The 27709-nt window shown below is 44.3% G+C and overlaps 2 protein-coding genes across 2 annotated transcripts in view; both read right to left on the reverse strand.

The window, feature by feature from the left end:
* The window catches only part of LOC119950988 (interferon-induced protein with tetratricopeptide repeats 5-like), a 999792-nt gene that overhangs the window by 938844 nt on the left and 33239 nt on the right, over positions 1-27709 (reverse strand). The window lies entirely within an intron of this gene.
* Positions 19670-27345, reverse strand: LOC119950966 (interferon-induced protein with tetratricopeptide repeats 1B-like). The gene is made up of 2 exons (XM_038773996.1): positions 27257-27345; positions 19670-21479 (listed from the first exon to the last, which is right to left on the reverse strand). The coding sequence occupies exon 2, from the start codon at positions 21166-21168 to the stop codon at positions 20083-20085; it is 1086 nt and encodes a 361-aa protein (XP_038629924.1). The 5' UTR covers positions 21169-21479; positions 27257-27345; the 3' UTR covers positions 19670-20082.

Here is a 27709-nt window from a genome sequence, read left to right on the forward strand (position 1 = left end):
CGTCCTTTTGCAGGTGAGTTGACCAAAACTGAACACTATACTCCAGGTGTGTCCTCACTAACACCTTATACAGTTGCAGCATAACCTTCCTTGACTTGAACTCCATCCCTCTCGCAATGAAGGACAAAACTCCATTCGCCTTCTTAATTACCTGTTGCACCTGTAAACCAACTTTTTGCGACTCATGCACTACGACACCGAGGAGCCTCTGCACAGCAGCATGTTTTAATCTTTCTACATGCATCAGCTTAATTTGAGTTTATCCGAGAGTAAACCTTATGAAAGTGGGAAAAAAAGAAAACTCCTTCGCCCTCAGCTGTATAAACCCCCATGGATCTGTACCCCCCATTTGTGCCAGAAAGCCCTTCATTTCCTTTGCCACAGTCGGCCTCCTCCCTGCTTCTATCATGACAGATCCAATTCTGGATCAATGACCATGTTAATGACCATGATCAAATTATGCCACTCTAAGTCCAGGACCTTACCTAACACCTGCCTCATTATCTCCATCTTGTTTTCGGACAATGCTCGGCACAACATTGAGGGCCGAAGAGCCTGTTCTGTGCTGTACTGTTCTATTGGCCTGCTGCCTTTGTCCTAACAGGCACCAAGGGCACAATTCCCAAAGGGAGACAAACAGCCGACGCCAGAGTGAAACCCGGAATGTTTCACTCCGGTATCGGAAGCCGCTCCTTGCCCCCTATTCTCCCCCCCCCCCCCCCCCCCCCCCCCCCCCCCCAACCAGGGGGCCAGGAGCGGCGGCACGTGAATCTCGGGTGCCGGGCCTTGAAGCTTGCATTAAAGAAGCGTACCGGGAATGACGCAGCCGACGCCGCCTAAGTGACGTCAGCCGCGCATGCGTAGGTTGGCCGGCGCCAACCCGCACATGCGCGGTTGCCGTCTTCGCCTCCGCTGCCCCGCAAGACATGGTGGCTTGATCTTGAGGGGCAGCAGAGGGAAAAGAGTGTGTCTGTTAGAGACGCCGGCCCGACGATCGGTGGGCACGCCCGTGGTGCTCGATCCTCCCTCCGCCCCTCACAGGCCCCACACACAGCGGTCGCGCACTGTTCATGCCGGCAGCGACCAGGTGTGGTTGGCGCCGACGTGAACCGGTCGGGTTCGGCAGGCTGCTCGGCCCATCCGGCCGGAGATTCGGCAGTCGCCGTTAGAAACGGCGAGCGCCGATTCTCCGAGTGGCATGTCGCAAAAGGCGACACGCCATTTTGGGGGGGGGGGGTAGGAGAATCGCGGGGGGTGCCAGGGCAGAGTGGCGTGATTCGCCCGGCCCTCCCGCGATTCTCCAACCCGGCGTGGGGGTCGGAGAATCGCTCCCCAAGTCCCTTTAATCTATCAAACTGTCACTTGCTCAGTTTCACTTACCAGCTTCAGGCTCTCGTTTCACATTCAGGAAACAAATGGTTTGGTGATGATAACATTCCGAGCATTGTTCTCCATTAACACTTTATTGGAACCAAAGTTGAAGAGGAAATCAGTTGCCTTTATCATTCGATGAATTTCTGTGGTAGATTATTGAAACCCTTCAATGTTTAAATTTACATTAAATTATTGAACAATAATTTGTTTGTTTGCAGAAATAAAAGTAACTTTCTCAGCTATTGAATTGTCAGCTCCAATATATGGCTCTGATTTTAACTCCCAAACTCACACAGCCTGACATAAAGCAGACAGGGAGGCAGTTCACTTGGAGTCAGGGCCTGAGCATTTCCTTTCCTTTCCTGGGCTGAGCATCAAGTTCTCCATTTTAAACTGAATGTTTGAGCGGGGCAGCAGTGACGGATTCACTACTATGCTGCATTGTGGGTCATGAGAGACCATAGTTAAATTTACCAATAATGATATATTCCCTTATGGGCGACTAGGAGCAGGAATGCCTCTCAGGATCTGATTGAGGGAATATTGGATCTCCCTTGCCCTGTTTTAACCCCTCCTGAATTACATGGCTGTCCTGATGGTGTTTCAGCTTCAGCTACTATGTGGTCCTTTCCCAGTAATTCACTCTTCACCAATTTCAGATTTCTTTCCCCTCCTTCTTCATCTTTACACTTTAACACTCTTGACCACTGATTCTGTATTTGATGTCCACTTTCAATTCTCCCTCTTGGTCAGCCTATCTGCCCAAATGCCTCGCCCATCCCTTCAGCACTCCTTGACATTCCCACTGCCCTACACCATTGTATGGTTGCCTCCTTCTTAGATTGACTGACAGTTTCATTCTGGTTCTCCATTTGCAACTTCAAATGGGTCTATCAGGACACTAATCATTGTCACTTTTTCAGCAGCATCCACAACAGCCTCCTCTCCTTTCTCAGAGCTCTACATCCAGTGCACTCTCTTGGGGCTAATCTTTCCAATCTCCTCCCTCGCACACAGCCCTCCCAGTGTTGGCCCTGTGGATTCGGCCAAAGGAGATCAGCTCTCACTACTATCCCCAAATGACCCTCTGTTCAATTGTGAACAAGGTCCTTGCCACTCAGGAGCTTATTATGCATGGTTTCAGTGGAATCAAAGCTTCAAACTATGTTAATTAGAGAATGAATTCCAATGATGCATACCTTAAGATTCTGATCAGGTGGAAAATGCCATGAATTTATTTTTAACCTTCACCGACAACATTCCGCTGATTGATAACATTGTTCAGCGTGTCATCATTTCCAGATTCTTTGATTCTATAATGTTGGAATAGAAACTGAAGCTGCCAAATTTAACCCATTGTTTTAGTTTCTGGCTTCTGACCACAGGAAAACAATTCAAATTGAGTTTTGGGACTGGACACCAATGTAGTTCAGTGAGCAAAGGGGTGTTGGGTGAAGTGGACTTGGTGCGTGTTAGGAACGAGGCTATAGAGACTGGGATGAATTAAAATCCAAGTCTCCATGGGGGATAAAGTTGATGCAGGAATTGTGGAACCAGCTTGGAAAATTAATCAGCTGATGTCCAGGTTCATGGACATGTGCATGGAGGGTGAGTGAGTCCTGAAAGTATTTGAAGGGGAGTTACCAGGGCTGATGAGGAATTGCTTTTCTCAACAGATAGATTTTAAGAGGCATCTAAATGAAGGAGGGGTCGAACTGGAGGGTGGCCAACAGAAGGGTATTTCCCTGAGAGTTGTACACAGGACAGCAAACAGAGGACTGGGTGGGAGTTACCTTGAGGTCCGGAAGTGACAGAGAAATTCATTATGGGCGAGGAGAGTGAATTTCTGGCCAGGACCTGAAGCTGAAATGACAGGAGTTCCAGGACCATTTTGAGGGCCCTCAAGAACCAAATCCGCACAAGGCATTTTCAAAACCTTTCTCCCACATGCTGTATGGGACGGTAGAAACCAAGTCCATTCTTATCTATCCAGTGGTAGACAGAGAACCGCCTAAAATAACTTATTTTCCTGTTGCTGCACTGTTACATCAAGTGTCCTCCATAGATCTACCCGAGGCAGCTTCCTCATTGACTGTTTGTACTTCAGCGACATCATCCCTAAATATATAGGGCTGGATTCTCAGTTTGTGAGAGTCCGTGTTGATGCCGCGATTGATCATTAATGTTCTACTGCCCCGATTAGCACTCCACTGCCAAATAAACTCTAGCGCCCGAGTGTCTTACACTGTGCATTATCTGTTCCCCCCCCCCCCCCCCCACCGGGAGAAGGCGACCCACAACTGCAGGGAAAGATAGAAGACCAGAGGGGGCCTGGGGGAGGCCGTAGAATACCAGGTCGGGCCTGTTAATGAGATGCAAATAACCATTCCTGTGCAATTTACAAAGAGCCCATTCATGCGGCTATTGGTGCACCGGAACATGGCGTTCCATTGGCCACCTTGCCCCGATGTTAGGTCAGGTTTTACACCTTTTTAATTCCACTTTTTGTTTGGGTCCAGAATCATCAAGCAGATGCAGGAGACAAAGAAGAGCATTTTTTCTGTGGGTGAATGTTTTGTCAATATGTTTAATACGCATATAAAGTGAAAAAATATCTCGGGCGGGATTCTTCCCTTCCGTGTGGGGCGGGAGGTTCCGGCAGGACGGAGTAACGTAAACCACTCCGGCGTCGGGCCGCCCCAGAGGTGGGTCCTGAGTGCGGGCCAGGCCACCGTGGGGGCACTTCCGGGGCCATATCCCCCTGTGTCCCCCCAAAAACTCTGGAGGCCGCCCGTGATGCCAGGTCTCGCCGGTAAGCGACCTACTCCAATTTACACTGGCGGGACTGGTAAAGAACGGGCGTGACTTTGGCCCATCGCGGACCAGAGAATTCGGGTGGCCCTGGGGCCCATAGGGCCTGGTTTAGCACAGGGCTAAATCACTGGCTTTTAAAGCAGACCAAGCAGGCCAGCAGCGCAGGCACAATTCCCGTACCAGCCTACCCGAACAGGCGCCGGAATGTGGCGACTATAGGCTTTTCACAGTAACTTCATTGAAGCCTACTTGTGACAATAAACGATTTTCATTTCATTTAATTTCAGTGAGTCACGCCGGACCCCACCATTCTCCGAGGTGGGTGGCGCGACTCACGCCGGGCCGATTTATGGGGTCTGGAGAATTTGGAGGACGGCGGGGGCGGGCTTCACAGCGAGCGCCAGCAATTCTTCGACTGGCGGGGTGTCGGAGAATCCCGCCCATACTTTTTTTAACTGTTGTTTGTCATAAGGCTGTTAATTCCATTGAAAGGTATTTTACTGTATAAAGTGAGTTTGGAGTCACAGAAAGTGAAAGAAAGAATTTTTTTAAATTTTGGTTTATCATGAGGATGTTAATTCCATGAAAGAAACTATAATCCATGTCTGCTTGTGTCTCACCCCCACAACACAATGATGTGCAGGAGAAGTGGATTGGCCGTACTAAATTGCCCCTTAATTGGAAAATGTCATCTAAAAAATGGAACTATAATGGACAGAGTGGGCATGGAGTTTATGTAATCTTTGGCGATCACTCGGTAAAGAGTCCATTATTGTCGACCTTAGAAACTCTGTGTTATTGGGTATGGGTTCTGTCGGTCCTTGTATAGCTATGAGCCCGATCCCAGAGCCACATCTACAGGTGTTTCCAGTGGGATCGGTCCTTGGACTCCTGGGGCGGGATTCTCCGAACCCCCGCCGGGTCGGAGAATCCTTGGGGGGGCAGCACAAATCCCGCCCCTCCACCCCGACACTGACTGCCGTATTCTGCGTCACCGCTTTACGGGCAGAGGTGGATTCATGGCACGCCGGTCGAGGGCCGTTGGCAGCGGTGCCCCCAGCGATTCTCCGGGCCCAGATTGGCCGAGCGGCTATCCGTATTTGGCCAATCCCGCCGACGTGGGTTATGCATGGTTCCACTCGGCGGGACGTGGCAGGTAAGTCGGCAGGAGCGGCCCTCGGGGGCGGCGCGGGGGATCCGACCCCGGGGAGGGAGGTCCCCCAGGTGGCCTGACCCACAGTTAAAAAAAAATTAAGTCTTATCTTAATACATTACTCATTACTTAACCACACAAATAGACTGTGTGTTACAACTTTACATATTTGCAACTGTTATCACATTTTCAATACTAAAAATAAAGTACAATATCGACACATTCCTTCGTGGCTTTGGGGCCAATAATCATGACACACTAAATATGGCGTGTAAACAACATCAATATTATTCGTGATGTTCTATGCAGTTAAATCAAGAAAACACACTAGACTACCACTATTCCCCCTCTATTAAAACATTCGCACAGTTTAGAAATGCAGATCAAGTTCTTGAACGGCACACATATCCCCATTATCATATATATTCTTTTAAACTTTATATTTTTTTAAACTTTAGAGTACCCAATTATTTTTTCCAATTAAGGTGCAATTTATTGTGGCCAATCCACCTAACCTGTACATCTTTGGGTTGTGGGGGTGAAACCCAAGCAGACATGGGAGAACGTACAAACTCCACACGGACAGTGACCCAGGGCCGGGATTCAAACCCTGGTCCTCAGCGCCATAGCCAGCAATGCTAACCACTGTGCCACCGTGCTGCCCCCCCATTTTCATATATAACAGTCCCTACCAATTTACATGACATTTCTTCTTTAATAACTATTACAGCTCTTCAATGCAATATTGTTTTGCTGCATTGGGAATAATTTTCCCGCCAGGGCATCAAGATACAAAAATTCTTAAACCTTTGTCATTTATCATGTTGTGGTTCCTCGTCAGTCGCTGCTATTTGACGAGACACGTAATAACTCCACCGCGTAGTACATACCCCGTGGAGACCACAGATCATCCATCAGCTAATGTCTAGTTAGATATGTCTGACCGGAGGTTTCTCTGTTCAGTAATAATTTGGTATTTTGATTTTTTCTAACCCGTAAAGTTTTCCTCCGGGCTCTGTCATTTAATGCCCTCAAATATGTAACCAATTATAACATTAGTTTTCCCCCAATATTGTCTAAAACATTCTTCTCTGGAGTGTAGTTCTCTTCCTTCTTGTGAACTGGTTTGTCTGTTATTTATTTTTTCCATCTGAAAAATCAAATGAACAGGTCAAGGGTGGAGAGGGCCCTAATCTTTAATTTGTACTTTCTATTTTCGTTTGGTTAATCCAGAAGTGCCCTCTCCAGGACTTCCAGATTTATTTTGCCACCATTCATTTCCTTTTTCTTTTTGAACTCTTTTATTTTCCTTATCATTGATGTACATCATACAATTAAGGCCTGTTAAGCCTCCTCCTTCTGTCATTGTACCCCTGAGTGAGATTTGAAGAATCTCAAACTTCTCCTCTTTTGCTGACTCTGATCCAATCTGGTCAAAATCTTACCCTGATACATTCCTGATATTGCTACTGCATTTACTTTAATTACTTTATTTCGATTACGACCGGATTTTTATGAAGGTAAGTTCCAAACATGACATTTTAACTGAATCATCTGTCCTATCAATGCTGCTAATAGGTTTTAATTCACTGTCTTCCCACCAATTGGGTCATGTGTTTTAATTGTGATACAATTTCTTTTGCTCCAGACACCATGCTTCTCTAATTTAACTGTATGTTTACTCAGATTCTGAACAATCTTGTCTTTACATTTTACAGCTTCACTGATTATTTTCCCTCCAGTTTTAGTTGGTAGCTTCACCCAAACTTCCTCTGTATTATCAATTGGTGTTAATATCTTAATTTTTCTTGCATCTATTTTTATCAAATCTTTTCCTGCCATCAGATTCTCATTTCCTGATACTGCAAGTAATTCTCTTAATCTAACTTTTAGTCCAATATCTTTATTCTCCAAAGCTCGTTCTTCACTGTATTTAACATTCTAAACAACATTTTTTTTGCGAGTGACTTTCATATATTCAACGGGCACTAGGACCCTGCGGAGCTATGCAGTGTCAATTTCAACGCAGCAGTTTCAAAGTAATTACCTGCAAGCAGCTGCCTGCTGCCCAGGACAAACTCTTTATCTGTTTATTCAGAGACCAATTTAGTTCTTAACATACTGATTTACGACCTCATATCACTGATCACATTTCTACCTGCCGTTTATAACTCAATTAATGTGAAACTCGGTTTTGCAAAATATAACATTTTTAAAAATACAAACATCAAAGGAAATTCACAAATCCTTATGAAACATACACACACTCATTCATCCACTCAGATCTTGGATCTTGTAATAATCCACAGGAAGCAGGAGTCCCATCACCACACCAATGTTTATTTACAATAATTATATACAAGAGCAGCTCCAAACAGTGCTGCTAGCATTCCAGTCAACTTAAGACTGGATCACAAAGCCTACACAGGTGCTTATATGGGCCCCCTCAATGAGCTATCATTGAGGGAGCTCATACTCCAATTGGCCAACCAATAATGCCAATTGGAGGTCATTACAGATCTCTACTTTGTCGGATTTCACAAATCCTTATTAAACACACACACACTTATCCACTGAGATCTTGGACCTCAATTCAGTAGGGTTTTAGTTACTCTTAACAAAAATTGAGACTCCTCAATGCTGATAAGTTTCACTAATGCAGCAGTTTTTTTGCCACTGTTAAGCTTTTCCACTCTTGTTTCATTGCTTCAACTCTATTGACCATGTTTCAGACCAAGACAATGATTCTAATTACCATTTTTTGGAATTCTAAGTTCTGTTCCTGGTTGTCCCTTTCAGATGCAATCTTAAATTAAGGATAAGTACCCTTTCTGGGCCCCATCCAAGGCTAACTAAGGCACTATCTTCCTGTTTTAGTTAAGGGTCGATTGGTTATTGGTCTCTAAAGATTCTAAGCATCCCTATTCTCTAGGATGTTCCTCATAATCTGCCTTATTCTAAGGATGATTTATTTTTTGGCCTCCTTTTACCAGGAATGGATGCAAGATATGTAGTGCTGTCACCAAGATGTCTTGCAGATTTTTCTCAGGGTCAGCATCTTCTAGTCTGCTGATTTTCACACCACGCGATCCACAGATTTTCAGTCCCCTCGATCCACAGAATATCCTTACAAAAGTCAATCACACATGACTTTCCAGACTAAACTCGGCAGGTAAAGTCTGACTCACACAGACTAGAAACTTTTAATATTCCAACCTTTGTGCCGGTTAGAAACGTCAAATATTCCAACCGTTTCTTGGGAACTAGACACTTCTAATATTTTATCCCCCACTCTAGCCCCCATTCTCCTCAGCTCGAAACTTCTAATATTCTAGCCACGATTTACCTAGAAACTTCTAATATTCTAGGCCTCCACGCTAGGTTCCATGGAGAAAGCAAAACAACCGGCTGGGCATAATTAACACGGTGTTAACACGTCGGGTGCCATGTAGAAAATAAAGCAACCCGCTAGGCGTAATTAACAGGGTTTTAATTAAACATTGGGTGCCATGCTGTTGAAACTCACCACTATTCTTAGAAGTCCCCCTATAACAAAAAGGGCCGACATTCTAAATGGTGAAGAGGGATTCTCACTCACTGACTCTGATGCAATCTTCAGTGGCTGCTATTCAGGTTAAACTATATTTTCAAGTTCTCCCCCGGTACAACCCATACCTTCACTGGAGATTTTATCTACTTACCACTTAGTAGCATCGATCCTGGGTCCCGCATTGCTAAGTTAGTAAAATAGACTTGGGAATAACCACTATTTCAGGTTAAATTATTTTAATAATATATTTTTTTCTTTTAAGAGCTGCAATTACTTTCTTTACAGAAAGGTCAAAAGATCTTGCTTCTGGATCCTTATTGTGGTTGAAGTGATCTTCAGGCCCACCTTGACAATCAATCCTCTTTAAATTCTAGTCTTCCTTAGATGTATTAGCTGTTTTAGCTCGGTTGCTGTGTCTTGTCTTTCCCATGACCGAGCTGACTAAGCTGAATCTGCTTGCTTCTCTTGTTCCTTGTCTCCTTCTCCCTGAGTTCTGGTTCTGGTTCTGCTCCGAGGGTTTATATTCTCTCTCTAACAGTTATTAAGTTTTTTATTACCTGATTGTAAAGTAACTATTATTTTGCTTTGATTGTAAAAAGTGTCTTTGATCTAAACATTCTAATACAACAAAGTATTCATTTTGGGCATGGCCTCATCCCTCAGATCTGATTACATTGTCCTTTGTGTTGTTCAAAGTTCCTTGTGATATTCAAAAATGCTTTGGTTTCAAGAGGTGTTAATTTTAATTCCTGTCACTTCTATAGTTTTATTTTCCAATTGTGTCCCCAGCTCATAATTTTGACTTTGATTTTGGCTTTACATTATGTTTCTCATAGACTGATAGTCTCCAATTTTCTTTAATTTACTTGCTTTTAGTAGAATTTTACACCGAGAATTTTCACCAAATTCAACTGAAACTCATCCTTTCCTTTCCAGCTGTTTACTAAGAGAGTTAATTTCAATGAAGGTGTGAAATATTTGCATTTAGCTGTATGCTAAAAATTCACTTGGTTATAACTTGAAAGACCTGTCTGTTTTAAACATTCCTCACTTAATTCAACTGAAACCTTCATCAATGCTTTTCCAGCTGCTTAATAAGATAGTTACTTTCAATGAAGGTGTGAACCATTGTTTTCAGCCTCACACAAAAATCCTGGGGCGCGATTCTCCGCAAAGGCGGCGGATCTTGAAGGCTGCCACCAAAACGGCTGTATTTCACGGCAGCCTCCGCCCGGGACCCGGTTCTGCTCCCCGGTCGGGGCTAGCATCGCGGCCCCGTGAACTACAGCATCGCGGGCTTAATGAATTTCGTTAAGCCCACGCGCCAAAGTTAGCGACGGCTGACGCATTGATGACGTCAGCCGCGCATGCGCGGATTGGACGACTCCAACCCGTGCATGCGCGGATAACGTCATCCGCGCATATGCGTTAGAGCCGTACATGCGCGGTCGGTAATGCCCCTCAGCCGCCCCGTGGACTGATCCAGCGGTGGGCACCGATCGCGGGCCCATACCACCCTTAGGACGGCCGTGGTGCGGCCACGCCAATCGGTGGCATTGTTGTGCAGAACGGCACTTTGGCGCCGTTTTCACGAACTTGTATAGCAGGTGTATTCAAATTTGTGAAAACGGCCATAAAGGCCTTGGAAATCGGCCCATCGGCCAGGGGAGAATCGCTGCTCGCCGTAAAAAAATGGCGAGCAGCAATTCATGTCAGGGGGCGGGCATGGGTGGGGGGGGGGAGAATAGCGGGAGGGCGTCGGACCAGCGTCGCCGTAAAAATTTGCGCCGCCCACTATTCTCCCCCCCGTCGCGCCCCCTGTCTGTTTGCTAAGCCTGCTTGAGAGAAAGAATCTGCATTTTATAATCCTGCTCTTTTCAGCTGCTATTAACCCTTTGTGGGATCTTTCCTTGTATCCTCTCATGTTTCTCTCAGACCAGATATTGCCATACTTCCATGTTTCAAATGACACATATTTCCATATTTTCAATGCCAAGAGCTATTGTGCATTTGGACTTTGCAATGTATTTTTAGCTGTGTTGTTCAAGAGCTTCCCTGATGTAATGTTGATCATTCCAAGCATCAGTGATTACTTCAAATACTTTAACAAAGGTTAATGCCTTAGTTGACGTATGCAAGTCTCCTGTAAGCTAATGTGAACTGTCTTTCTGACAGGTATTGCAGAATCCACTGCAGATTCAAAATCTGGAGTCAGGCTATATGTCTGACTGATGAGAAAGCAAATCAATTACCCACCACTCAGAGTATACAGGCAAAAGATACCAAATGAAATGTGTGTCAGGAGTCAACCATTCAGCAAGGAAGCAATGGGACACCTTTGTGAAATGTTGAAGGAAGACTTGAAACCGAACTCTGTGGCCACACTGCCTTAACAGTTAAGATAAAACTAACGACTGTTATAGTGTGTTGTGCATTGCACAACTTTGGCCTTCAGCATGGACTGAGCATTCACCTAGAAGATGATTTGCCACCAGGAGTGGAGGAGCTGGAAGAGTGCAATATGGAGCCTGATGCAGACGTACCTCCTGGTGCAGGTGAGGAAGCCTAAGCTTCAGGTGATACGGCAGCTGCTACATTTGGGCATGGAACCCTCCCTTCTTCCCCCTCACCTCCCACCCTTACCCCCTCCCCCTCCTCACTATCCTCTCCCTCCCCTCCCATCCATTCATCAATCCTCGCCCCTCACCTCTCTCCCCTATTTACAGAAAGACAACAGAACCGTTGTGCTCAAGCAAAAATATATATTTCATTGATCGCTTCATTAAAGGAAAAGATATATTTTATTGATCACATTGTTAAAGTGAAAAGGTTTATTTTATTGAGCACTATGTTAAGGTGAAAAGCTATATTTTATTGCAAGGAATTTGGAAATGTTGAGGTAATTATTTAACAAAATGTCATACAGCAGCTGAGAATGTTAAATGTTCAGTTATATGTTAACATGGTTTCAAAATTTTATATTTCTAACAGTAGTTTTGTTCACAAATGTTTCCATTAAACTTGTGCAAATGCCTGACTGAAACACAACATTTAATTGAGATAATTACAAATGAATAAGATAATTGAAGTAAACAAGGCAGAAATATAATAATGATGAAAACACATTTTTAAAAAATCAGATGTTACAAAGACAGTGACAGCTGAAAGGAAATAAATCTGTTGGGTGGGGGGGACGGGGCATTATTATATCTTACGGCCAGATCAGAACCATCTTGTAGCAAATTTTAATGACACCCTTCTTCATGTCTGTAAGGAGACACTGTTATTTACATTTTGTCCTGCTTCAAGAATCTCCCTTGTTCGTGGTCCGAAAAGTTCTGACTTCTCTTCTTTGCAACTAAATTTTCAGTTGCATAGTCTAAATGAAAACATACAAACATCTTTAATCATGCCACATGTAAAGTTGCATAATAATATAGTGCAGATTTAAATAGTTTCATAGATTTAAAACAAATAAAACCTTTGTTTATTTATAAATGTTAACCTTCAATCGCCTTCAATCATAAAACATAAAATTAAAAACTACTTTCAAAGAATCAATAATAATAAAACTTCCTGTGTAAAAGAAAGAATTTAAAAAAGGTCAAGAAACTTCAACACACCTTTAATATAGTTGTGAAACCTGTTGCTTGTTGTCTTCAATACAAACCTCAGTTTAAATCCATGCCCTCAATAGACATTCCCATAGTTTCTCCATCACAAGCGGACATGCCTACATTCAAACTGTGCCGTGCTGGGGCCTGCACAGACTGCCCCGCTGCAGGCCCCAGGCTGCTGCTGGAGCCAAGTAGTTCTCCACAATTTTTGAGCACAGATAAGTGCGCACTCTTCTCTCTCAGTATTGGCAGGCCATGGCTTGCCGGCGATACACAAAAGTTACAGGCCATAATCATATTCTCACAGATAAGCAGCTGACGCAACAGTACAAAATGTAAAAACAACCCGGGTTTTTCAGCTGCAGTGACTTCACATCTGGAAAAATACATCTAGAGAAACAGATCTTGTATATAAGATCAGGTTTATGGAAAAATGCAATGAAACTGATTCGCAAGTATAACTCTTAGTTACCTAACTAACTCCTTATTACCACATCAAGGGGTAACCAAGATTGGTCTTGCTGACAGAAGTTGGTTCAAGAATACTCAGGCTGAGTGGAACGAATTTTGAAGGAGATTTGACCTGGGTTGGCAGAGGGAAATAAGTTCGCTGGAAAGCTAGGAATAACTCACGACTTTATCTTGGATGCTAAATATCAGCCAGAAGTTTAGCTGAAATCAAAAAGATTAAAAAAGGGCATTTTTCCGTTTCATTAGTTGGAAAATATGAAAGTACTTTCTAAAATTAGTTTAATGTATTAGTTACCTGTTAAGTCTGAACTGATTTTATTATGTTTGTTACAGTGAGCTTCTGAAATTGCGAAATCTTGTCATTTGGTTATTTCTGATGGTCACGGAGAAATTCATCTCGTTTTAAAGATTAGTTGCAGTTTCTACATGGATCACAACAATAGACAGCAACATACTTTCAGCAGTTTGTGAAGGACAAGTTAATCGCTATGCTAACATTGTTGGCTTGGTCATATTGATCTGGTCAGAACAAGTGCACAAAACAGATATTATATTGTCTTAGTGGGAGTGAACTCAGAAACACAAAAGGCAGTAAAAATCTGGAGAAAAGAAGAATGTGATAGAAAGAAAGAGAAAAAATGGCAGAGAGAAAGAGAAAGAGCAATAAGGGAAAAAGGAAATAGTCGGAATATAAAGAATGGGAGAGGCAGAATGAAAAAGACAGTGGGAAAAGGGGAAATTAAGACGGCAAAGAAAGAGAAAGGAAAGAGAGAAAAGAAAAAATAGAAAATGAGAACGTGATAAAGGAAGAAAGAGAAAAGATATAAAATTAGGGAGGGATTTAGTGAGAGAACGAAAGGAGAAGAAAATGAGAGAAAGAATGATTGAAAGAGAGATATGGATAAGAGGCTCACTAACTCCTTTGTCCAGTGGAATTGTACTGCCTCTGAGAACTCTACATTAATAATATAATAATAACCTTTTTATTATCACTGTAGCATAACATATTGAGGAGTTCAACAATTGCATCTCATTGTGACCATTATTTCAACTGTTGCTCTGCACTTTTGTGTAAATGTTTGTATCGGTTTTCCAGAACACCCAGTAGTCAGCTCTTTGTTCGAGGTTGATGCAATTTCTGTCCAGTCGCAGAAAATACATCCTGGGGCCTGGAATCATTCAGCAACCAGAAACATTCTTGTTTCTTATTCTTTTTCTCGGCTATTTGCTGCTTCTCCTATCTCTCCCCAGAGGTGTTGACTCTCGAGTTAGGTGCAACCCCATGGGCACTGATCATACTCTCGTATCTCATTCAGGTTTCTGTTGTCTAAGAGTGTTTGGGTTAGTAAGGGCTAAGGAGGGACTGGGGATATAATACCACCCTCATTATGATGCAGAGAATGACATGATTGTAGACTGTGCGTGGAGAGAGACTGAGAGAAGTCGACATGCAGATAACACCTTGGTAGGGTTCTATCTTGGAGATATTTATCAGGTTGAGTGTTAACAATAGACAGCTGGCATTCCATCGCAAAGGCATCTTACCTGTTGGTGAGACACCAAACAACCTTACAACATGGTGGCAGCAAGTGAAGGAGCCCAAAATTCCCAATCAGGTGAAGGACCCAACATTTCAAGACATGAAACAAGAAATAAACTGGAGCTGTACCTGAGGAAAGTGCAGCTAATTTGAACACACAGCTGGAGATTGCCTAAGAAAGCTCCAGTTGAGGTGGGGAGTCTGAGGGCAGAAGAAAGTTTCACTATGCAGCCGCAAAGGATGCCAGCAGAGTACAGGGGAAGGCACAGTGGCACAGTGGTTAGCACTGCTGCCTCATGATATCAGGGACCCAGGTTCAATTCCTACCTTGGGTAACTGTGTGGAGTTTGCACTTTCTCCTTGTGTCTGTTTGGGTTTGCTCTGGGTGTTCCATGTTTCCTCCCATTGTCCAAAGATGTGCAGGTTAGGTTGATTGGCAGTGCCAACAAATAGTCCCTTTGTGTCCAAATACGTTAGTTGAGGTTAAGGGGTGAGGGTGGGTCTATGAGCCTTGGTAGGGTTCTCCTTCGGAGAGTTGGCGCAGACTCGATGGGCTGGATGGCCTCCTCCTGCACTATAATGATTCTATGACTTCTTTGATTCTATGACATGGATTTCCAAAGCAAAAGCTGATCGAAGACAGGGTCAAAGCATCTAGCCAGATTGCAAAAAGGATCAGCAAAATTTACTAAAAGGCTGAACCAACCTTCTAAAAATAATCAGTGAACTAATCAGTCAGAACGTAGTGTTGTTTAACCAGTGCAGCTGAAAGCGTGTAGCAGCTGGATCCATGGTGCAATGACTCGCGTCCCTGCTTCTGGGCCAGAATCTTTGTGTTCCAGACCCGCGGCAGGGCATAATAGCCAAGGAACATGTGTCTGTAATGCGGCCAATGGGTTGAGTTTGAACTTTCAAAATCCTTCCAACACTCCAGTGGCAGACTGTAGTAGTGGCAAAGTCTCCTGGTCAGACATGCTTGATGAGTCGTGGTGTCCCTCAAGCTTTAAGCCTCTGGTGACAGACGAGTGACTTGTTTCAGGAAATTAGTTTCGCTATGGAAACAAATGAAAATCGGCCTTGTAGATGCCAGAGGTGAAACAACAATTTGAGAAAAAAAGAGTAATGTTGTACTCCCCTGTAATGAATAACAACAAGAGTGGCGCAGTGCCTCAGTGCTTTGCACTGCTGCCTCACGGCGCCGGGTCCCAAGTTCAATCCCAGCTCTGGGTCACTGCCTGTTTGGTGTTTGCACATTCTCCCCGTGTTTGTGTGCGTTTCGCCCCCACAACCCAAAGATGTGCAGGGTAGGTGGATTGGCCATGCTAAATTGTTCCTTAATTGGAAAAAATGAATTGGATCCCTTAATTTAAAGAAAATGATTAAGTAGTCACCGTCTCTGTTTGGACTGCCCTCTGGCTTCCAGGCAGTGAGCTCTGTTTTGGGGGATCTCTTGTTGGGGCCTCTCTTTTTGGGGGGTCTCTGATGTGTCACTACTTATGATTTTGCAGTAGCCTTATCAGATCTTTTCATTTCTCTTCTGCTAAGTATGCAAACGTAGTATCGAACTGTTCCAGTATTACTGCATTTGATAGTCGTATCACAGGAGAGTGGCTCTGTGAACTTTTAACCTTTCCCACTACTTCTGACACACTAGTACCTTCCAGCACCTCATCTGCAACTTGGAATGTTCTGGACCTGGCATGTTTTTCTGCACACAATTTCATGGGCGCGATTCAGGCCGTGTGGGAGAATTGCAGGAGGGCCGCTCTGGCCCCCACTACGATTCTCCCACCACCTCCCCCCCCCCCCCCCCCCCAAATGGCGTGTCATCGCGTTTTGCGACCCGCAATTCTCCGGCCCGGATGGGCTAAGCGGCCTGCCGTTCCCGACCTGTTCACGCCGGCGGCAACCACACCTGGTCGCTGCCGACGTGAACATGGCGCCAAAGGTTCATTTGTGGCATGTGGGGGGGCGGAGAGGGGAGTGAGCACCACAGCCGTGCTCGGGAGGGGACTGGCCCGTGATCTGTGCCCACCGATCGTCGGGCCGGCGTCTCCAAGGGACGCACTCTTTCCCCTCCGCCGCCCCGCAAGATCAAGCCACCACGTCTTGCAGGGCAGTGGAGTGGAAGACGGGAACCGCGCATGCGCGGGATGGTGCCGGCCAACCTGTGCATGTGCGGCTGACGTCATTAGGCGCCGCCGCCTCATCATTCTCGGCGCGCCACTTTGACGCCAGCGTCAAGGCCCGGTAGCCGAGATTTACGGCACGCCGCTCCTAGCCCCCCGGAGGGGGGAGAATAGGGGGCGAGGAGCGGCCTCCGACGCCTTTGTGAAACACTCCGGGTTTCACGACGGCTTTGGGCATTGCGGAGAATTCCGCCCATCTTTAAATGCTCTTGGGCTATCTGACAAGCACCTGTGAGTCTTTCCAGAAAGGTGGACAAGGAATCCAACATTGAGGATTCTCCTTCTTGTTGTAGAAACTTCTCTTTCATCTACTTTAGTGGACCCTGTACTTCATGGGCATAGGCCAATTTAAATGGGCTGATCCCAGTAGATCGTTTGGAGAATTCCTGGTGGCAAATCGTAAAAAGTCTAATCCCCTGTCCCATTCTCTTGGATATTCATGGAAATGGGCCCTAATCAGGGTTTTTGAGAGTCGAATGATATCTCTCCAAAGTTCCCTGAGATTTTGGGTGATGGGCGGTTGACTTTTGTTGCCTTCTACCTAAACTATGGTTTATACCTTGGAAAATTTTAGACATAAAGGCCAGATGGTACTTATCAGGGTAGACCATAGTGTGAAGAACTGTGTGCTTTTCTACGACTACCTTAGCTGTCATAATGTAAATAATGGTGTTTTAGAAGAAATTATTTATGCTCAATCATGCAAACGTCTGGACCTCCGAGTGAGACGACCCTACAACAGTTTCCATTATTTATGTGGAGAGCAGCAACCGTAGCAGGGTTTTTAATGACACGGGGCACCAAATCAATGACCAATCCTGGTCCTTCAACAGCCAACCTGATGAATATTCTTTACTTTCCAAACTTAGAGAACTATTAAAACCTCGATGAAGCTTTAAAGAATACACCAGTTAATGAACTCCAAACAGTTTCATTGCAACTAATTTGGTGCATTTTCCAGTAACTTCGGTTTTACAGTGAGTGACTGGATTTTCTTTTAACATTTTGACCAAAAAAGGAAGGAAATTTGTTCAATTATTTTACAAATTCCTCCATTTCCCACTTGAGAATTGATGATTATTTTACATTTTGAAGCATCCGTATCCAATCAGCAGCAGGAAATCTATGACTGAGAGGAATCAAAAGTTTCAATTAATTTCAATTTAAAAAATAGACAAAGAGGCAAATGGAGATTGGAAACCATTCTCATTGGCAGAGAATCATTGTCTGTATTCTGAGGGAAATATCATCGACATGTGTAACTTCTGTTGTTCAAACCTGTGTCTGCATTGATAAAGATTGCATCATTTGGAATGTTATAACCTCTGAGCTTTCATCCCTCTGTAGTGTCTTTATTTAGCAGAGAGAGTCACAGCGTTAATAAAAGGGGCTTTGCAGCTTTTGCACAAGTTGGTGTGTGTTGATCAGGATGGAATCTGTGAAATGGTGACAACTGACTATGAACATAATCAAATATCAGAAATTATTTTCCTGATTTTTTTCCACGTCATACTCTGTACCGCACTAACTGTCCCCATTCACCCAGGTCAATAATACAAATCAAATCTTAGCCACAGTTTCATTTTATTGGTCATTTTAACATTCAATCTTGGATTATACAATTACAATTGATCTCTCTGTTATGAAAATCAATATCAGCAGCCATGAGGTTTTATTCTTTTTAACCCACATTCATCCATTTTATATCCTTTAGACTTCCCCCAGTTACTGCTTTCCCTCCTCAGTGAGATGGTACAGTCGAGAGAAATGGTCTTTCCTGGGTATTGTCTAGGCTGCTCTGTGTTGGCCAATGAGGGACTCGGATGGTTTGATGGAGAGTTGGTGAAGCTGACAAGTTACAGGACAGCGAGACTCCCAGTGACAGAGGCTGAGATCTGAATGAACGCTCTGGATGGGAGTCTGATCGCCTGTCAGCAAATCCTCACAGCAACAGAATCAAGCTGTTGATTTATCTGAAGAGTCTGCAGTGATTGTTGGCCCTTTCTCCGCTGTCACAGATGGAAAGCCTTTCACCCAATGGGGAACGTTTCTGTGAAGAGGCAGCAAGAGAAAGATAGGGTGGCAGAGTGGATTTATTATACCCTCTGTGGCTGGATTGGATATTGTTATTACACCATTATTAGCATAAAAACACCATCAGCTACACACTCAATCATTTAATATACATTGCTGTTAAAATACACTGAACAGACAGTGATCACTATTAAACACACGTGTATCATTTATATTTGGGCATCAAATTATATCTGTCTGCCAGTTATTTAGGCTCCACTAGAATTTGATGGAGTTGATTTTACATGTACCCACTTGGTGAAACTGGGTAAAACTGCTCACCCAAAGTGAGTGAGTCCTCATTAACATACAGGGACTGGGTTCTGGTGACATCACTGGTCACGGACTGCGCTGCCAACTCTGCCCTGAGTGGGGGGAAGCTGCTGCAATATTTACAAAAGGCTGAAGGAGCTCTGAGAGAATCAGGATGTCATGAGGGAATTGTTTTATTTTCCTTTGGGCAGAGGTGCCCATCTGGTGCCAGATGCAAGTTTTGAGATTCTCTGCGAAAAGGGAAAGGGACTTTCCCTTTTCGCAGCATGAGTCACTCCCAGAATCTCCTTTAACTCACCTTAATGCAAATTCCATAGTCAGGAAGTGGACTGTTGGCACAATAATAATAATCTTTATTAGTGTCACAAGTAGGCTTACATTAACACTGCCATGAAGTTCCTGTGAAAATCCCCTAGTCGCCACAAATTCAGAATGTCCAATTCACCCAACAAGCCCATCCTTCGGAGGAACCCGGAGCACCCGAAGGAAACCCACGCAGACACGGGGAGAAGGTGCAGTCTCCACACAGACAGTGACCCAGGCTGGGAATGGAACTTGGGACCCTGGCGCTGTGAAGTAATAGTGCTAACCACTGTGCTACCATGCTGCCCTTGAAGTTCTGGTTTTAATCTTTTTTAAATTTAATTTCTACGGCAAAAGGGTGAGTTTCCAAATGCTCTCATTACACATCCAACAAAATATATCTGGCGTTAAAATCGGGCCCATGTAATGTTTATTATTATAGAATCTGCTCCTAAAATTCATAGCAATCATTGTGCTCTATCCAAATTGTCTCAATAAATCCCCGATCCCAAAATCATCTTGTTTGTTTCTTTTCACACAGAGGAAGAATAGGTCAAAGGAAAAGGAAATCATATATGCTATTTGGAACGAAATTGCGACAGAAAATAAATGAAATTATTCCCCGCCAAACATCTTGAGATATCAAAGAATATCTTTCAAATCTGTTCACTCGGAATTTCATTGTTATCCCAGATGGAAAAGCTTGATTCAGGGAGAGCGCATAACTATTCTTCGTTGCTAAGTTCAATCTCCAAAACCTTTTCAAAGCATTCCTGCCCATCCACCATATGGATGATCCCACGAATGCAAAAAGCCTGGATATCTCTTCGGTTCTTGCAAAGCCGATTCTTAGCTGTCTTCTCCAAGTAGTAGCGACACATTTCTCGTGCCTTTGAAGCATGTTTAATTTTAAATCCTTCCAGATAATATTTGCTGGCTTTTAATTCAGATTTTTTGTGATGAAATTCAAATTTCCCAGCCTCAAGGTATATTTCTTGCTTATTTTCCAAGGTAATATATTCCAAATTCAATAAATTTTTGTAGATGGCTTCTGCTTTGTCATGGTCTTTATCTATTGCACAGATTTCTGCAAATGCTAGTTTTGCCATGATAAATGATGGCTTGAGCCTGAATGCTTCATCAAAATGGTGCTTGCATTGATTAATCAATGTAACTTTTTGCTGAAGATAAAGATTGCGACTGCTTCTGCTGTCAGATTTGATCAGCTGGATTAGTTTGATTTTGTAACACAGACCTATTTGATGATGTAAGAAGGAAGAGTTTGGGGTAATTTCCAATCCTTTCTCCAACAGCTCCAAAGCTTTTTCCACTTCTCCAGCTCTTCTGTAAAATTTTGCTGCGTAGCGTATCATGTATAGTTGATCAGGGGACTTCTGCAGTGCTTGTTCAACTAATCTGAGTGCTTCCTCATTTTGATTGAGGTCTTGCAGTTTTAGAGCCATCAGCACCATGGCTACAGTGTGACCTGGGTCAAGCTCCAGAACACGTTTCAACTGCATCACTAATTCACTGAATTCCCCATTCTCTGGCTTCCCAGAATACTCTTCCAGACGCATCAGGGCAGTTGCAAAGCCAAAGTTCCATTCAACGTTATCCGTATCTTCCTCCACCGCCCTTTGAAAACATTCCACTGCCTCTTCATAGTATTTAGCTGCAGAACTCAGCAGTGCCCAACCCTTCTCCCCGTATACTTCAGGTATCATTGCTGTGTACCGAGAGGCATCAGGAAATTGTTTACAGATCCTCTCCAGTTTGTCGAGGTAGGACTGAGCCTCTGTCAGTTGTTCCATGTGAAAATATACCCAGGCATAGTTTCCATAGGTGACAATGATTCTTTTATCAAATTCATCTTCATGATTCTCCCTCAGAATCTTTTCAGCTTCCTTTAAGTTTTGAATCGCCTCCTCACAGTTTTCCTTGCAGACAGTTTACAAAAGCGAGTTGGTTGTAAGAGGTGGCTTGATATTTCTCATCAAGCTGAACTGAATCTTGTAATGTTTGCTTCATACTGTCTAGGTCAATGTTATCTTTCTGTGGAATCCACGTGAAGTGGCATTGAAGCTGATTGAGCTTCACTTTCAACAAATTCTTCTGTATGATACTGCAAGAGAAAAAATATCTTTCACAACCTACTTTCTCAGAAATCATACCTTGTATATTTTGCAATTTTAATTCTTGGAATTAATTCTAAGGCTGTCTCACTTGGTGACAGATTAGGGATATTTAGCAATGCTGTAGCACCATATCAGTTTGTAACATTTAATTTTATTCCAGGACTGACCTCAACTGGTAACTTTCAAAATTGAAATTACAAGTGAATAACATGCCACTTGTGTAATGTATCATGTTTATATAGTTTCACAATGTGCATGCTTTAATTCACTCAAAACCCATTCAGTGAATTCCAGACCTGTTTGTTTCTGCACCCTGTTCAGATTTACCAACGTTTTGTGTCCCTTTCCAGACAGTTTCTTTTTAACTGATTCTCTAGTGCCCACGCGTTCTGAAATGTTCCAGCCAGAAAGGCTCCAATGGGGCCAATGTTTTGATCATGTGATGCAAAAACTGCACATATTTCTTCTGTATTCACCGTCCTCTTGCTGCTTCATTTGAATATCATTCAAGTCGTCCAGCAACATTTTTAGGAACACAATTAAAAAAAGGAAGCAGTAACCCCTGTGGGCACCGCTCCAGGTGCGTGTGGACCCAATTCCAGCATCTGTCTCCCCAGAATGAAAATCCTATAATTCCTTCCTTCCTTGCAAGGGGAGGACGACAAGCCAGGAATCTTCCTGGTTCTGTGTATCTTCCTCATGAGCAAAAGTGTGGACCACGTTTTCAAAATTTCCTTTAAATGTTCATAGTTTCTCTGTCTGTGTATCAGCAAGTGCTTGTTATGACAATAACTTTGTTACACTAATTGCCTTATTAAAGACAGCCAATTGCTATTGGCTCCAACTCCAAAAGAGTATAAATGGGCTCAGCTGGAACAGTTGCTGTGGGGATTTTGTTTTTGGAGTTTGTAGCTCTGCTGGAGGTAGAATCATAATACACTTGTTGAAGGTAAAAGACAAGTTGCTGCATTATTCTGTCATCATATATGAATAATTAATATTAAAACACTGTGAGGATCACAACGATGTTGGGCGCAATGAGTTACATGGGCATGTTTAAGCTGATTAAAGCTTAAGTCAGCATGGATATGTAATGACAGACTGATCTAATTTTTCTGAGGAGGTCACTTGTGTTTGGAATAGGGGAATATTTATGCTGGTTGTCCATGTAGATTTCCAGAAGACATTTCACCAGATCCATGCAAGAGATGATCAGCAAAAAATGCAAGCGCATTAACTTGGAGTTAAACTTGTAATATGAGTTGACAATTGATTGGGAGTTTGGAGACAGAAAATAGGGGGAAATGGAATGATCTATGAATGGTGGGATGTGACAAATATATCAGAGATCTGGACAGAGGCTTCAACTGTTCATCATGTACATCAGTGACTTGCATGCAGGAATTAAGAGGTGTATATTCACATTTGAAGATTACACAAAATAAGGAGACACAGTAGGTTGGATGATAGAGGTATTAATTTCCAAAGGAACATTGGATGAAATAAGTGAATGGGGAAAAAAATAGGGCCAGTGGAGATCAATGTGGGAAGTGTGAGGACCTGCAGCTGTCTCTGTACACAAAATGTTTAGAATAACCAGGCAGATATGGAACAATCAAAATGTCTAGTGGACTGTTGGGTTTGGAATCCAAAGGGATGAATAATAATTGAATTGTTCAGAGCCTTGGTCAGATTCCATCAGAATTAAGGCTTTGAGGGCAGCACGGTGGCGCGGTGGGTTAGCACTGCTGCCTCACGGCGCCGAGGTCCCAGGTTCGATCCCGGCTCTGGATCACTGTCTGTGTGGAGTTTGCACATTCTCCCCGTGTTTGCGTGGGTTTCACCCTCACAACCCAAAGATGTGCAGGCTAGGTGGATTGGCCATGCTAAATTGCCCCTTAATTGGAAAAAATGAATTGGGTACTCTAAATTTATTTTTTAAAAGAATGAAGGCTTTGAGATTCTGGCATCAATCCTCAGCAATGGCCTTGCTGCTGTTAGATCAAAAAGTCATCAGAAGTAGACCAACACTTAACAAGTTAAATTATGAGGTCAGGTTACACAAGCATAGGTTAGTATTCCTTCACTTTGAAAAGAATGATCGAACTGGGATATTTAGGATGAAAAGATTGAATAAAAGGGTCTTCAATCGGGTGGAACAGAATATCCACAAAGTACAAGTTTCCCATTTCCCCCATCGAAATCACAATATCACGACCACCAGTCTTCCATTGTCCCCCACCCCCAAACTCCTCTTCTGAATCCCACCACCTCCTCATTTCCTCTCTTCCCATTGCTAGGCTGTTTGTTGTCACGAGACATGGGTATATAATCCAGGCTGGCACTGCTGTGCTGGAATGAGGGAGTTACAGCGTTTTTGCTGAGATGTTTAGGCAAGTCTCCATTTGTCCTTTCAGACGGATGGAAAGGATCCTGTGGAACTTTTCAATAAAGAAGCTGTAACTGCTCCCCAGTGTCCAGGTCAATATTCATCCCTCAAACCAACACTAAAACAGATCATATGGTTAATCCCACTTTGCTATTTGTAGGAGCTTTCTGTGCAGAGATTGGCTGTGGCATTTCCTGCTTAGCAACAGTGACAACACTTCTGAAATACTTCATTGGCTGGAAAATGCTTTGAGATCTTCTGAGATTGTGTAATTTTTTGTATAGACCCAGGTTTTCCTTTTTATGTAACAGTCAATACCCAGAAACGTTATCAAACATATTCCACAAGGAACATGAAATTGAAACTATGACTCACTTGTTTTTTAAATAAGTGTCTGACTCAAAATTAATAACGGCTCAGGTATCCCAGTCAGCATTGGAATGGGTGTGCCTGACACTAACTGATTTAAACAGTCCAATTATAATTTTATGCTGTACATTTGCACAATGAACAGAGTTGGGTGACAAGGTGCTGAGCTTTAGTCCAGTGAAGCAAAGGTCTCCTTTCTCATCATGACATGAACATACGCACTTGATGTCTGACCTCAGTTCATTATCTCAGGTGAACCTTCTCGCAATCCAACAATGCTCATCCCCTCTGACGTTACACATCACATCCCTCAACAATACCCCCCTCGCTACCTGGCAATACTCACCACCCACTCACTCACTGACAATGCTCACCCCCGTCATTACCTGGCAATACTCCCCCCCCCCCACCCGCTGACAATGCTCACCCCCTTCCCCCCCAACCCCCCCCCCCCCCCCCCGCGCCTCCCCCTCACTCACTGACAATGCTCACCCCCCTCATTACCTGGCAATACTCACCCCCCCACACACACACACTGACAATGCTCCCCCCCCCACCCACTGACAATGCTCATCCCCCCACCCACTAACAATACTCACCCCCCTCACTCACTGACAATGCTCACCCCCCTCATTACCTGGCAATACTCACCCCCCCACACACACACACTGACAATGCTCACCCCACCCACCCACTGACAATTCTCATCCCCCCACCCACTAACAATACTCACCCCCCTCACTCACTGACAATGCTCACCCCCCTCACACCCTGGCAATTCTCATCCTCCCACCCACTAACAATACTCACCCACTGACAATGCTCACCCCCTCACACCATGACAATACTCACCCCCTCACACCACTGACAATGCTCACCCCCCACACTCACTGACAATGCTCAACCCCTCACACCCTGACAATGCTCACCCCTCCCCCTCACTCACTGACAATGCTCACCCCCCAAACTCACTGACAATGCACACCCCCTCATTCCCTGACAATTCTCACCCCTCCCCCTCACTCACTGACAATGCACACCCCCTCATTCCCTGACAATACTCACCCCTTCCCCCACACTCACTGACAATGCTCATCCCCCTTCACACCCTGACAATACTCACCCCCTAACTCACTGACGATGCTCACCCCCCTCACTCACCGACAATACTCACCCCCCCTCACTGACAATACTCACCCCCTCACAACCTGACAATGCTCACCCCCCTCACCCATTGACAATGCTCACCCCCTCACTCCCTGACAATACTCACCCCCCTCACACCCTGACAACACTCACCCCCCTCATTCCCTGACAATTCTCACCCCCCTCACTCCCTGACAATGCTCACCCCCTCACCCACTGACAATACTCACCCGCCCTCACAACCTGACAATGCTCACCCCCCCCCCTCGCCCACTGACAATACTCATCCCCTCACTCCTTGACAATACTCATCCCCCTTATTCCCTGACAATTCTCACCCCCCTCATTCCCTGACAATGCTCACCCCCTCACCCACTGACAATACTCACCCGCCCTCACAACCTGACAATGCTCACCCCCCCTCGCCCACTGACAATACTCACCCCCCTCACACCCTGACAATACTCACCCCCCCTCGCCCACTGACAATACTCACCCCCCCTCACTCCCTGACAATACTCACCCCCCTCACTCCCTGACAATACTCACCCCCTCACACCCTGACAATACTCACTCCCCTCACTCCCTGACAATTCTCACCCCCCTCACCCACTGACAATGCTCACCCCGCCTCGCCCGCTGACAATGCTCACCCCTCTCACTCACTGACAATGCTCACCCCCTCACTCACTGACATTGTTCACCCCCCCTCACTCCCTGACAATACTTACCCCCCTCACTCCCTGACAATACTCACCTCCACCTCACGCCATGACATTGCTCACCCCCCTCACACCCTGACATTGCTCAACCCCCCCCCCCCCCCCCTCACCCCTTGACAATGGTGTCACACGCACAACTCTTTTCCATTACATCGATGACTGCATTGGTACCGCTTGAAATTCTCGTCTGGACCTGGGAAATGTTATCAATTTTTGTTCCAATTTCCACCTCCTCTCACCTTCACCTGGTCCATCTCCGACATGTCTCTTCCGTTCCTTGACCTCTCTGCCTCTATTTCCTGTGATAGCCTGAATAGACTTATTACAAACCCACCAGCTCACACGGAACCTTACCTACAACCTCTAACACCTGTTCCTCAAAGGATTCCTTTGCATTCTCCCAGTTCCTACACCCTGACCATCCTAATCCCTCCCACTCATCCTCCCAACATGTTAATTGCAGGAGGAATGTTCTGGTGGTGCTCTGGGCTGTGAGATTACGATGTTCGGCTTCCCATTTTCCACTCTTCCATTTCTGGATATTTTGACAGAAGTAAATCCAGAACCGTGTTTCTCACCCAGTGGTAAATGTTTGAATTTCCTCCCATTTCAGAACACTTTCCAACACTGACCCCTTTGCTTTAATTAGTGTCAGATAAAGGACACGATGTGTTAAAGAAAGTTGTGAATATCTATGTCTTTCACCATACTAAGGATGTCTCAATGCACGTTCCTGTCAATGAATCGCCTTCAAAGTGTAGTCACTATTGTGATATAGGAAATGTTGGAGCAAATTGGCGCACAGCAATGTCCCAAAAAACACAATATAAAAATGACTAGATCATTCTAGTATTGGCGATTTTGGTTAAGAGATAAACATTATCCCATACACCCCAGAACATCTTTACCTTTTCTTTGATATAGTGCCACTGAGGGCAGACGTTGTCCATATCTCATTTGAAAGTCATTCAGACAATGCAGCATTCCCTTAACACTCCATTGAGAATAGGCCTGGATTTTGTACTCAGGTCTCTGGAGTGACATGAACCCACAACACCATGATTCAGAGGCAGCAATGATACCACCGAGCTACTGCTGTCTGTACTGTACACTCTATTGACACGTGGAAATCTCTTACCTCATGATGATCTGAGCGAATAGACAGGCTGCTTGTTGACTTTAAATTATATTGTCTGATCAGCTGGAGGAACAGAATAAGATGTGTCCAATTCTTCCAACACACACACATATATATACATCCACCAACCACACCCTTCTTACCATTCAGAGTTCACTTGTTTTATTGGGATTGGACTTGACACAGGGAAATGAAATCCAAAGATATTTAATCAATTTTCCAAAATCAACGTAATCAAAATGAAATATCTTTCTCTTAATTAACATTTACGGCTTTAAAAAAAATTCATTTATGGGATGTGGGCATCGCTGGTTAGGCCGGCATTTATTGCCCATCCACAGTTGCCCTTCAGTAGATGGTGCTGAGCTGCTTTCTTGAACCACTGCAATCCTTGAGGTGTAGGTACACCTACTGTGCTGTTAGGGAGGGTGCACCAGGATGTTGCCCCAGTGA

The sequence above is a fragment of the Scyliorhinus canicula genome, chromosome 16 (assembly GCF_902713615.1).
Source record: "Scyliorhinus canicula chromosome 16, sScyCan1.1, whole genome shotgun sequence".
Lineage (NCBI taxonomy): Eukaryota > Metazoa > Chordata > Chondrichthyes > Carcharhiniformes > Scyliorhinidae > Scyliorhinus > Scyliorhinus canicula.

Coding starts and splice junctions, on each gene's coding strand:
- LOC119950966 (XM_038773996.1), bottom strand. CDS start 21,168: ATGGAACAACTGACAGAGGCTCAGTCCTACCTCGACAAACTGGAGAGG.